Raw genomic sequence first — 13,280 nt, 5'->3', positions numbered from 1 at the left:
GATTCTGAGGCCCCAGCAGGAAGGAGGGCCGTGACTGATCAGCAGTGGCTGGCCTGGGGCAGAGGCCCCTGCAGCCCCTTCATTTTTACTCTGGGGGGACTCAGGATTGGGCAGGAGGGGGACTGACCCAAGGTCACGTGGAAAAGTCAGCAGCTGGTCCAGGCTGGACGTCTTTTCTCAAGGATACCGGGCCAGGGCCTCTCCCAGGGAAAAGGGCCAGACTTGGAATAGCCATGTCTTGAGGACCTGCTCGGGCTGGTCACTAAACGGACACCCTCTCCTTCGGTCCCCATGAGCCCATGCTGCAGAGAAGCAGAGTCACTGAGGCAGCAGCATGGGAGAGGACCGTCCGGGTAACCCCACGCCTGCTCTGACAGCGAGCAAGTGGCATCTTCCCTGCCTCGAGCCTCACTTTCTCCCCCAGACCTGCTGTGACAACAAATGTGATTGCAACATGATCACGTCTATAAACGCAGAGTGGCAGATAATTTTATCACAAGTATTGCTGTTGTCGCCCATGGTGAGTGAGAAGAGGAACTGTGTTCTCCCCCATCTCATGATAACGCACGGCCCCACCGTTTACCGAATCCATGCCAGGAGCCGCTCTGGGGACTGTATGTGCCCATATTAGCAAAACCCTCACGTGCGCCTCAAAAAGTCCATGCTACTCTGCTCTTTTTTCCAGATGAGGGAACAGGGTCCTGCAGAGGTTAGGGTTTAGTCCTCCAGAAGTTAAGGTTAAGTCCTCCAGAGGTTATGCTGAGGATCCTTAGCCAGTCAATGGCAGAGACCAGACTTGAACCTGGGCTGTCTGTCCAGCCACAGGCCTTGTCCATTATCAGATAGTCTGAGGCCTCCCGGCCGCCGATGCTCTCCTCACCATACTGGCACCTGCTGGGTACCAGGCCCTGAGCTGGTCCCTGTCTGAAGGCTGCTTCCAGCCCCGTGGGGAGACAAGGACCAGCCAGGCAGGCGCAGAACTTCTGGATCTCTCTGCACGTCAGCCACTAGCTTCTGCAGGCCATACAGCAAAGGCTTGGGGTGCAGTTGGGAAGATGGTAGGGCCAGAGGTCAAGCACTCAAAGCTGATGATGGAGGATGGTGATTCATAGGCTCAAATGGTGCATTTTGGGGAGAGGCCAGCAGGCTCCATGGCATCCCCTTTCCGCCAGCCCTTGTGATGCTGTGCCACCATCATTGCCATTGCTGTCTGCCTACATGCTCAGCATGCCTACCCCACTGTCTGCACAGGGCTGGACAGGGGAAGGTAGGCAAAGGCAAGGGGAAACGGGGCAGATTCAAGGAGTGTTAGGACAGAGAGGAGTCCAGAACAGAGTGGGGAGGGAAGGGGAGGAGCTTGCAAGGGGGACATTAAATGTTCGTTGTCTGATGATAGTAAAATCCCAAGAGCTTGTCTCTCATCTGGAAGGCCCAGCTCTCTTCAGAGAAAACCCTCCAGAGCTTATCTGGCAGGCTCCTTTAGCAGACCCAGCATAATGTGATGGGCAGCGAGGATATGAAAAGCACGAGTTCAGCACGGCTGAGGGAGAGAGAGCAGGATTTATCGGGATTCTAGACCTTCCTAGCTGTCAGGCTTCCAAATTGGTTCAAGATGGCAGGTGAGATGCTCAGGGGAGTGGTGAGCGGAGCAAGCCAGGAGCAGTGCCGAGCCAGGCTCTATCCCCAGAAATCCCCTCCAGTGCCTTCCTGACAGCTGGGGAGGGACGTGTGGTGGATGGATGGTGGGGCTGCCCTTGGGACCAGAGGTCCCCACGATGGGAAGGGATAAGGCCTGGAGCTGAGAGGCAGAGGGCCCCCCAAGAGCCCATTCAGAGCCCTGGGGTCTCACAGCCAGCCCACAGTGAAGCCTGGCCCACAGGCCCTTACGTGGACATCTTGGACATAGCCTGAGCTAGAACCCCAGGACAGTTCTTTGGCCTGGCTTTAAGCGGGCTTTCTTTGGTATCAGTTGGAGGCCTGATTCGCTGCTGTTCAGGGAGGGAGCCTCCCCTGGTCTGTTCAGTTCCTGGTGGTAGCTTCCTGAGCTGCAGGTCTGGGAGAAAGGGGCCAACCTGGGATGGGCTAGCCTTGGAACCCCCCAGCCACTGGAGAATGTAAAAGTTCCTTCTTGACTCCATGCACGAAAAGAGTGTGCTGTGTGCTCGGATAGTCTTCATGGTAAAGAGCATTGGGTCTGGACCCACAATGACTGGGGTGCTGTTCAAACTGCAGCAGCTGACCCAGGCGAGCTCAGACTAATCAGTGTGAACCCTGCATCAGAGCTCTGGGTGTGGCCACGAGCCTGTGGAAGTTATCCTGGGCCATCAATATAATGACTTAATTTCTAGGAAAATGATGTCAGTGTCATAAAAGTCAAATAAATGTGGCCAGATGTTAAAAGGGGAACAAAATTGGTCCTATTTTCTTCAGATAAAATAGAGGGAAAATTTGCCACCTCTGCTGGGTCCCTCTCAGGCTCAAGTCCCAGAGTTGGGGTCCTTCTCCCTTCTAATTGGGGTTCCTTGGTGAAGGCATTTGGGAAGCACTAGCCTCAGTAACTACTCCCAGACCCTCCATTAGACCCCTGTAGCAACAACTATGACCTAATGTCCTCCATTGATTCATTCCCTACCTGTCTTAACAAGAGTAAGACCCTTGGGAGTAACAGGTGATAGAAGGTGGTACCACCTTGCAGGCATCTTTTAGAGGTTTAGAATCGTAGATGAGAGCATGGCTGCCACCTCTCCTCTGTCAGAACCCTTGTGTTGTGTATAGCCTGTACAACCGTCTGTGGCGTCCCTTCTCATAGGTCTCCTAGGTCAGCCTGACATCCAGCGAGCACAATCTTACCCTGTCTTTAGGACCCCTCATGGTGGACATCCAGTCTGTCCTTGCATGTCTCTGGAGACAGGGAATTCATTTCCTCCAAAGGCAGACCTCTACATCAGGTCTGCCTATGAGAAGTATGGCCAAGCCCTGAGTCTCTCTCAGGCTTCTCTCCATTCCAGGATCCCTGTCTGCTTCCAGGGCTACACAGAACAGCTCCGGAGACTTGAGGCAGCACATTCCATACAACCCACCACCCTAAAAAAATGCAAGCATGTGTGTGACACACACACACACACACATACACACACACACACAGCCTGGCCTGCTGATGCCTCTGACAGCCCCTTCTCAGTCCTCCGCTGCTTTCAGGACAGCCTCAGCCCCATATACAGCCCTGTAGCCGGGGCACGAACAGTGGAGCAGGGCCATCCCCTCCTTGTTTGGGCCCCCGACCTCCTGGTAATACGACCGTGCTGGTTTCGCTTCGTGTCTGTCTCTTTCTGACAGCAGACACACAGCTCCTGGGTGGTTCACAGCCATCTCTAGGGAGCGGCCGAAGCCCAGTGGTAATTGTTTGCTTCCCTGCAGGCATGTATCCTGGCTCTGTCACCCCTCATAATGGGCTCTCATCGGGCATCCTGCCCCCCATGCACGAGGTCCCTTCCAGGCACCACCCACTGGATGCCAGCACCAGTTCCCACCACCATCTGTCCCCTCTCCCCACGGCTGAGAGCACCAGGGACGGGTACGTACAGCAAGCCGGTCCTCCGGGACCACAAGCAGACACCTGCACAGGGGCAGGTGAGGGGAGGCGTCCTGCGCACTCTGTGCTTATCACTGATAATGCAAACTGTCAGCATTTATGCGGCGCTTACTGTGTACCATATCCTGGACGGACACCTGTGCACAGTCTCATTGGCACCTCGAGGCCACACACCAGGCAGAGGGTGTTGGCACATGGACTTCCTGACGCCTCACTGTGTGTGCTCCTCCTCTCCCCCCACCCCTGTAAGGGCGACTGCTGAAGACACTGTGCCCTGCCCTGCACCCTGGACTGCCTGACTGGGCCGCCTCGGGAGCCTGACTCCGGCTTCTCTTTGGCTCATGCCACGTTTGGCGAGCAGGCTGCCTGCTGCCCGCTCTAGAGGTGCTCGTCTGGCTCTCACCACCATTCTGGCCACAGCAGCTGTGGTCACTGCCCCGCCCCGCCCGCAGAGTTTGTCCAGGGGCCCGTCATGCAGGATCACTGCAAGGAAGAGCGAGCGGTCTTTTTCTGTATTCAATGTGGTTCCCATTGTGGCCACTTAATTGGCTGGAAATGGTAAATGTGCTAATTGCTGGCCCCTGGTGCTGCCAAATCTGTTTTCGTTGCAAATGTGCGGAGGGAGTTCACACAGCCCTACAGCCTGCCCTCCCTGCCACTTTCACTTATCACTAGCAGGACTTGATCAAACTTGACCCCCAAGGCCTGGCCTCGGTACCTTCCTTCTCTGCCCTTGCTCCCCAAGGCCACAGCCTTGGCCGTGGCATTGGCCTGCCTGTGCCTGGGGCCAGCCTGGCTTCATCAACAAATTTGCTGTCCAGAGCTCCGAACTAGGCTCCTCGCCACTCACTTATCCAGTCAGTCAGCGTCCAGTTACTGAGCCCCTGAGGGGGGCTGGCCCTGGACCCCATGTTCGAGCGACTGATGACCCCAGCCCTGGAGAATCTCACTATCAGGAAGGGACATAGACCCGCAGGGATTGACCACATAGGACAAGGGCTCTGAGGGAAGAAGCAGAAGGGGCTGTGGAAGCCTGGAGGAGAGCCCAGTGCGGTGGAGGACAATGCAGGGAAGGCTTCCTGGAGGTGGTGCTAGACCAGGCCTCCACAGTTAAGCAGCAGTTGACAGAGAGGAGAGATTGGGAGGAAGGGGCAGTGGGAGTGCAGACACGGTGAAGCCTTGAAGCCTTGCCGTGTTCTGGGAAACATGCACCTTTGTGTAGGGTGACAAGCTCAGGAGGGAGGTCGCCAGCGCCAGATCACATGGCCTGTGGTGGGGCTATATCCAAAGGGAGCTGGGCAGGGATGTGGTCAGTTTGGGGAGGACAGCGTGGCCTGCAGTGTAGGGCTGGTTTCCAGAGGCAGCACTGAATGTGGGAGGGTGGAGGCCTGAGCCAGGGCTGCTGGGTGGAGAGGAGGAACACCAGGAGGCATCAGAGAATCAGCGGGCCTCGAGGAAACGCAGCTGGGCGGGGAGAGGAGGAGGCACCCGGGATGGGCCCTTGGGGAGGCAGAAGTGCCATTCATGGACCAGGGAAGACTTGGGGGAGGGAGGCAGCCTGAGGGGAAGCCAAAGGGGACCCAGAGAACCAGGCCTCCCTGAGCCTCAGTTTCCTCCTCTATAAAATGGGTATTAAAATCTTCTTTAGGAAGATGGTGAGGAGCAGCCACAGCAGACACAACACCTGCTGGTTTTGTACGTGGCATCACGGACACGGACACCTTTCCCCCCCACCCACCCACCCACCAGCTCAGGCCACCTGCTCATCCACACGCCAGCCCCCAAAATGTCTCCAACCAAACTAAAATAAACCACACAGGCCTCTCCCTGCTCAGGCCCTCTGCTCTGCCTCATTCATCACCTGCCTGCCACCTGCGTGTAAGTGCCCGTCAGGGATTCCTGCGGCGAGTGGCAGAGTGATGACAAGACCAGGACAGCCCAGCCCACCATCCAAGTGCCGGTTCCTGCTCGAGTCATCCCAAAGGGCCAGGCACCCAGGCTCCCTCGCTGGGCTGTGGGAGAAGAGGGCCCTCGAGCCTGACAGCAGGCCCAGGCCCAGCTTGAATGGGTTTCTTTTTTCAGCCCCTGAGAAGAGCAGCAAGGCAGAGGGAAAAGGCCTTCAGCCTCCCCTTCCTGCCAAAGTCAACAGGGAAGGCCACTCGCGGCTCCCTGGTGGTTTGCTGGGACGTTTAAAGAGTTTGACAGAATTATCTGATTCACTCAAAAATATGCTAAGAGGGCCTGACTTCATGACCAAATTTATTTACCCTGGCTCAGGGAAGACGCCGAAAGGGCGGTTTTTCCCCCTCAGCCCCATACGAGGTATGAAGCCCTCAGTCTGCCAAGCCAGTGAGGTTTTATATTAATTTTTATAGGTTCCAATTGAAGCAAAAATATTTGATTTAGGAATCATTTGCATGACTCAGAAGAGGAGCTCCAGATGATCTTTTTTCCTTTTAAAGAGTTCAGGTAGAGCAGCGTAACCTCAGCCTTCATGTCGGCTGCAGAGAGAGTCGTGTTCTGTTTAATTTCACTGGCTGTGAAGGTGGCAAATGTGAATTTATGGCAGGTTTGAGACAGGGAAAACAAACTTTGAGAATGCATTTTTTTTTTCCTCCTTCAGATCTGGTTCTCCTTAATTCTGCAGCGCTGTTAATCTCTGGGTTTTGTAGCTGAGCGGTTAAAAAACCCGTTGGTTAGTGTTTATCAGCTGTTTGTGGTGTTCCCGGCCCAGGGCTGAGCACAGTGCCCCTGAGAGGCAAGGCCCAGCCTTCCCACAGGAGCTCCCAGGGCAGGGGACCGTCGGGAAGTCAGGGAAGGGCTGCCATAGGTGTAAGCTTGGGCCGGGCGTGAGGCAGGTGGTCACCACGCAGCGGGCCTGAAGGGGGGTAGGTCCCCTACAGGCCACCCCGCAGCCTCCCCGCGGGCCACACCTCAGCCCAGTCTCAGCCTGAGAACCTGCTGTGAGGACACACGGCATATAGACCGCAGGGTAAACCCTCTCCCACTTGACAGCTCTGTGAGAAGAGCCTAAAAACAGTCATGAGGATGATAAGAAGGTCATGGGGCCTTGATGAGGATTCAGTTCATCAACTTGATGCTGAGGAGGTACCTGCAGTGTGTGAGATGGGGGACCGGGAACCAGGAGCCAGCACAGAGGCCCCCCGTGTCACCTTCAGCACACTCACAGTGGTGGGGTTCCAAACATCAAATGACAGCAGTGAGCAGAGGGTACCCAGGCTGAAGGGAGCAGGTGGGGGGACCCAGCAGGGCTACATACCTGGGGCCCACTGGCCTCTCCCTAAATCTTTCTCCATTTCAGGATAGCCTTGCTTCCCTCACAGAAAGGAGCTGATCTGTCCCCCTAACACGTCATGTTTAGAGGGTAAGCAGAGGTAGTGTTTCTGGCCTATAACGGTCACCTTAGCTGAGACATTGGATTTGTAGTATATTTTAAGGTGGATGGTCCAACAGATCCACAAGGCAAATCAGAGAGTGGACACTCTGAGCTCCCCTTGCCTCTTCCGCAATGCACGTAAGGGCTTTACAGGCTGGTCCCCAGAGCCCCCAAGTCCATCTGGCCCCAGGGCCAGGTCGGTTCCTGTGAGCAGAGGCAGTGGGAGCAGCATGAGGATGGACATGCCATCTAGTTAGATAACCTGCCTGGGCTCTGCTGTGGTCAGGGTGACAGAACAACTCTCAGCTACCATGACCTTATTCCAGAGAGTGAACTTCCAGAGAACACAGGCTCAGGCCTGCCTTACCTCAGGCTCTGTATGAATAGAGGTGGTGAGCCCCCCATCACAGGAGGTATGGGAGTGCAAGGATGGAGACAGAAGGTCCCTGAAAGCTCACTGTGTGGGGGAAGAAAGCCCAACTTAGACATCAGAACTATCTGCTTGTTTTCTTTCCCTATGTCTTTATAATAATGATGCTGGTTCATGGAGTGGCTCAGAATACATGTAACATCATATTGGGTGCTATGTCCACTTTAACTTACTTAATTTTACCCTCATCCTAACCCGTGAGGTCAGTGTGGCCAGGACTAACCTGGTGAGCTGTGTCTCTGAACCTTGCTGTTTTGATGTGCGAGGCAGACACAAGAACTTCTCTCCCAGGGCCTGAGGTGAGGCGGGGACTCAGTGGGTGGTGACTCAGTGCCATGGGGCTGTCAGGGCAGCTTTTCTGGGGCTTGTCCTCCCGGTAGCCAGAGCGCAAGTGCAGAGTGAGAGCAGCATGGTCCCGCGGGGGTGGCTGGTACTTCCCGTAGCTCATGAGAATCCCAGTGTCCCAGCTGGACACACAGCAACCCTGGGAGCGGCTCAGAGACATTAAGCATCTTGCTGAAGTCACAGCCAGTGAGAGCAGATGGGGTTTTAAAACAGTTCTGTCAACTCCAAAGGTCCTTCTGATAACCAGTGTTCCTTGCTGATTGCCAGTCCTAAATACCAGATAGAAGTTCTTCTTTACTGATCCCTTTGGACTTTCAAGCTTAGATGACTTTCAAATTTAATTCCAGTTTGAACATAATCTAGAGTAAAAGCTTCCTCTTCAAACTGCGGTGTCTTAAGTAAGAGCAGATCAGGTAGCGAGCTCCTCATGGCTGGAGGGAAGCAAGCAGCAGCAGCCATGCCTTTGGCCCCCTGGCCCCCAGAGCCTGTCCTACTGATGACTGCCTCTGTTCTCTCCAGGTTGGGACCTGGCCTCCTCTCCCCTATGGTCAGCCCACTGAAGGGACTCGGGCCACCACCGCTGCCACCATCCTCTCAGAGCCATTCTCCAGGAGTCCAGCCCTTCTCCACACTCTCCAGCAAGCCATCCTACCCACCTTTCCAGAGCCCTCCACCCCCACCTCTGCCCAGTCCACAAGGTAAGCTCTGGCTGGGGGCCCCTCTCCATAGATACCCACTGACTTCTGCTCAGGGTGCCTGAGGGGAATGGGGCACTGATGGGGGAGACAGCGGGCATCAGAATGAGGGAGGGCGCTGAGAGTCACTGTGGGAGAAGCCAAGAGTCAAGTGACCCAATACACCTAGTCAGGGGCACTTCTTGAGGAAATTCCATTGGAGGGGTGGGGAAGAGTTATTCCATTGACAAGGCATTGAAGGGAACAGCATTGACCAGGTGGGAACAGCCTGCTGCTTGGAGGAAGGGCAGGGAGCAGGCATCTCAGGAAGTGGGGGTGGGGGGCCGACAGTCCCTTCCCTCAGAGCGCTGCGTCAGCCTACAAATGACTCCAGTCAGGGGCCGCTACATGAGGCCACCTTACCCTCCCCTTCCAGCGGCCGGCAGAGCTGGGAAAGGGGCCCAGGACCGCTGGCACCTTCTCCCGCTGGAGCTCTGTTCTCTCCTTCACACCCAATGTGGAGGGACAGGACTATATGGGAGATGGCACAGCACAGCAGGGTTGGCCCCTCTCGCCCCCGGGCACTCATCCTTCGCTGACGCAGCCCCTGCTGCCTCTCTTTGCAGGGTACCAGGGCACCTTCCACTCCATCCAGAATTGCTTCCCCTACGGCGACTGCTACCGGACAGCTGAGCCAGCAGCCAGCGGGGACGGTCTGGCCGGGGAAGCCCACGGTTTCAACCCCCTGCGGCCCAATAGCTACCACGGCCTCAACGCACCTTTATCTGCCACCGGTAAGCCCCAGCTGCCTGCCTCCCTTCCCTGACTGCCTACCATGGCCCAACCCTGGGCTAGGTGCTTATGTACATTGTCCTGAAGCCCTGGGACGGCCTGAAGAGGCAGAGTCATCCCCACTTGGTGGAAGGAGACATCGAGGCTCCCAGAGGTCCCAGAACCCCACAGAATTGGGATTGGCATCCTGCCTGTCTCCAGATCAGTGTCCCTCCCACGTTGTCACAGCTGCTACGTGTCTGCGCACTGGCAGGTTTCTGAAGACAGAGAAGAATCAGGGAGCTTACAGTCCAGCTGATGTTGCCCTTTAACTATTTACTGAGCACCTACTACATGCCAGGCACGGTTGTAGACCCTGGGGGTACAACAGGGAAAAAGACAAAGACGGATCTCTGTCGAACAGATGAAACGAGACTGGAGTGGCCACACTACTAGGAAAGGACAGAGCCTAGAGGTTGTGCTTGTACCTTGTGTGGCATCTATGTCCCCTGCTATGGAGCCCTGGGCCTTCTGCAAGGAAGGGTCCCACTGCAGTGGAGAAAGCCAGTGACGGGCCAGGGTGGATGGGCTCAGACCAGCAAGGCCGAGCCGATCAGAGCAGGGGCATCTGAGGGCTGGGGCCGACCTTCCCAGAGTTCCTCAAGTCAGCCTCCCCAAGTCAGCCTCCAGGCCCGCAGCCAGCTGGAAGCTACAAGGCGTGGGCAGGATGGGGGTCTCAGACAGATGGGGATCTCAGCCTGAGGCCCCATGCCAGAGACCCCTTGGACAGCTCTGGGTGTGTGCAGCTGGGGGTAGAGGATTAAGGACAGAGGGACAAGAAGGCCGTAAACAAGCGCCCAGAAGCCTGTGCGTCCACCTGCACGTGGGGCCCTATGTTCCCATTCACACACGTGCTCTCCCGTCTGTGTGTGTCTTCTTTCTTCACACATTTGTGGTGAGTATCCGTGGTGCCTGTGGATATCATAGGGCCCATACAAGCAGGTTCCAAGCATTACAAGCCCCCCTGCATGTTTAAGGAGCTCACAGGGTACAGGTGCTCAGGTCTACATGCATGTGCAGATGTCACACTCATGCTGATGTTCACGCACTGTGTACACGCGCTCTCTCTACCCTTTATTCCCATCTGTACACACACTGCGTTGCCTGGTTCCCATCCCAGGACTCCAATCTGTGCACACAGACTGCGTTCAAGCATGCTGTAAGTGTGTCTGAGGATGGGGGTGTGTTACCTCTGTGCGTCATAGGCAGATGTGTACCCTCTCCAAGGGTGTGCACGGGGCGTGGGGGATGTATGTCTCTTCTTTGCACACGCGTGGGTTGGTGTGATAAGGCACTGGCCCCAATCCCAGCACTGCCGGCTCTCACCCTTCATCCTTCCCCTGCTCCATGCAGCCCGCGGCAGGGTTTCTGGGCTTAGCAACAGGAACAAAGAATGAGCACAGGCAAGAGGCAGCTTCCATGCCCCACACCAACGTAGTGGATTCTTGTGGCCTCCTTTCTCCTCTGCTATCTGGGTGGCAGCCCAGCATTCGGGGCCCATCCCAGGACCCACAAAGCTGCCTACACCTCCCACCAAGCTGAGAATAGACATGGATTGATCCAGACTCACAGGGTGGCACTTTGGGGCCCCAGGAGTAGCTCAGATTAATCCCACTGCACAGATGGAAAGACTGAGGCCTGCCTATGTTAGGCTATAGAAATCTGTGACAGCAGCTCAGGGACCTGGCTCTTTGGGCAGGGACTGGGTAAGACCCTCCAGGTTGAGGGCCTTTGAACAGTGACCCCACTCAGACAGCACGTCCAATGGAAGAACCAGGTGTCTTGGGGCCAGATGGCTCTGGGTTCCCCGACTGACCAGCAGTTGGCCTTAGGCAAGTGTCTTGGCCTCTCTGAGCCTGTCTTCTCAGCTGTAAAATGGGATAGTGACTCCTTACCTCACAGGATTGTTGAGAGACTTGAGTTAGGATTTCAAGAGCCCTCAGTAAGAACCCAGTAAGTGCTCATCTCCTTCTTTGGGTTTCTCGTGTCTGGTTAGGTGAAGGAACCTGAAAGAGTGGGGATGGGATGGGCTGGGTTCCCTCTACCAGGAGGGGACAAGCCCCCAAGGGCAAGAACTGTGATAGCCCTCCTTCTCTTCCCTGCCTATAGTCCTGTCCTATAGTCCAGCACTGGGTGACAGTCTGCCCCCGAGTCAGCCTTCTGTCTGTCCGGCTGCCCCAGCCCCTCAGGGGAGTGCTAGGCCTAGAGCGTCTCCTCCCACCCACCAGCTCCCTTTTCTGGAAGAGTAAAGCCTCAGAGCAGGCCCTGCGGAAGACACTATGAGAGGGACCCTGGGCAATAAGATGGGGTGAGGGGAGGCTGGGAAAAGACAATGAGGCAGAGCCCCTGCATTCTCCAGCCCGGACCCTGTTCCCCACTGTACCCACAGGCTACGAGGCCCTGCCACCACAGCCATCCGAAGACATGGCATCCAGCGGCCCCGAGGACTGCAGCTTCTTCCCCAACGGGGCCTTTGACCACTGCCTGAGTCACATCCCGTCCATCTACACGGACACCTGAAGGAAGGCCCTGCCTGCGCTTGCCCCCCTCTATGGCAGACACTGCTTTGCCCACTGGCCGTCTGTCCCCACCCTCTGGGCACCCAGCCTGAGCCAGCAGGCCGCAGCTCCCCACAGACTCAGGGTGCCAGGCTGCGGCGGCTGCCAGCACTGGCCAGGAGCGCCGGCCTGAGCCCGAGCAGGCGGCGCGGGGGTGCCCTTCAGGATCCGTGAGCTGCAACATTCCCTTGCCTGTGTCTTCCTTTTCTTTCCCCCACAGTTTTGAAATCACAGACCTCGTGTATATAAAATGTACAGAACTTGTTTTCCATTCCCCTTCCAGTTTTATATTTTGGGTTTTTACAAGAAAAACATTAAAAACTGGAAACAAGACGTGGGGGCCTGGTTGTGCCCGCAAGGGGGCGTCGAGGCTGAGGCGGGCAGCAGGGTGGAGGGGTGTGTAAGGGAGCCCGGGTGAGGGGCTCGGAGGCCCGGGGAAGGGGGGCCGCCTCACACGGCCCGCACGGCCTGCTGGTCCCAGGACCATGCTGCAAGGCAGGTGAGAAGACCAAGGCTAAGGCTCAAACTGGGACCCAGATCAGCTGGCCTAGACCTTTGCTCTCTGAGCTGACTTCTCAGTCACTGGAATGTGCTTTCATTGCTGGCTCTGGCTTCGGGTCAGCAGGGAGGGCCTGGGGCGGCAGGACAGAGTCCAAACAGCCTCCCGAAGATGGGGGTCAGGCTACAGACAGCATCCCCGCCTGGACACAGATCCCCACCCTACTCCACGCTGTCTGGGATGGGGGAAGGAAACCAGTTCTGAGGGTATCGAGGCTCACTCGGGGTTGTTGTCCTCCCCTGCCTGGCTCCCTCCCCTTCATCCAGACCTGGACAGATGGCCTGGACAGCATCCTGCATCTCACCACGTCACCCTGAAGGTCACCTGGTTAAAAAAAAAAAAAAAAAAAAAAAAAAGAAGAAGTCCTTCAGGAAAATTCCTACCTTGGCATTGCCGAAGTGAAATGAGATAAGGGAAGGTGCGGGTGTTGCGGACCTACTGTGTGCTGGGCTCTCCTCGGACAGCTCTGCGGAGGAGCGGCCTGTCCTGAGGCAGGGCAGTCAGGAGTCAAACCCAGTTCCAAGACTGAGGCAGGGAGGCAAAGCAAGGTGGAAAGATCTAGTCAATCCCTTCTTCTTCTTCTTCTTCTTTTTTTCAATGGTTTATGTATTTTAGAGAGTGCTGGGTAGGGGAGGGGCAAAGAGCGTCTTAAGCAGACTCCACACAGAGGACGGAGCCTGACGCAGGACTTGATTCCACAACCCCAAGATCACAACCTGAGCTGAAACCAATAGTCAGATGCTTAACGAACGACACCACCCAAGCACCCCAATCCCTTCTTTATAGAGAAGGAAGCAGAGGTTCAGAGAAGCCACCCAGCCAAGTGGGGACAGGACTAAGGCTGCCACCTGTATACGTGCCCGGTCTCCCCCTGAAACCTACAGAGGCCATGCG

General features: G+C 56.2%; 1 protein-coding gene across 3 annotated transcripts in view; it reads left to right on the top strand.

The window, feature by feature from the left end:
• The window catches only part of GLIS1 (GLIS family zinc finger 1), a 215,850-nt gene extending 203,721 nt beyond the window's left edge, over window positions 1–12,129 (top strand). For 2 of the 3 annotated variants that reach the window (XM_059376635.1, XM_059376636.1), the window contains exons 8-11: window positions 3,418–3,574; window positions 8,284–8,462; window positions 9,065–9,232; window positions 11,659–12,128. In XM_059376635.1, the coding sequence (XP_059232618.1) occupies window positions 3,418–3,574; window positions 8,284–8,462; window positions 9,065–9,232; window positions 11,659–11,789 (635 nt within the window). In that variant the 3' untranslated portion in view covers window positions 11,790–12,128. Of the gene's footprint in view, window positions 1–3,417; window positions 3,575–8,283; window positions 8,463–9,064; window positions 9,233–11,658 lie in introns of all 3 variants that reach the window. The other variant, XM_059376634.1, reaches the window with a different exon arrangement.
• The last annotated feature ends 1,151 nt before the right edge of the window (window positions 12,130–13,280 follow it).

Source organism: Mustela nigripes, chromosome 14 (genome assembly GCF_022355385.1).
Source record: "Mustela nigripes isolate SB6536 chromosome 14, MUSNIG.SB6536, whole genome shotgun sequence".
NCBI lineage: Eukaryota > Metazoa > Chordata > Mammalia > Carnivora > Mustelidae > Mustela > Mustela nigripes.
This window is presented reverse-complemented; position numbering and strand designations above follow the sequence as displayed.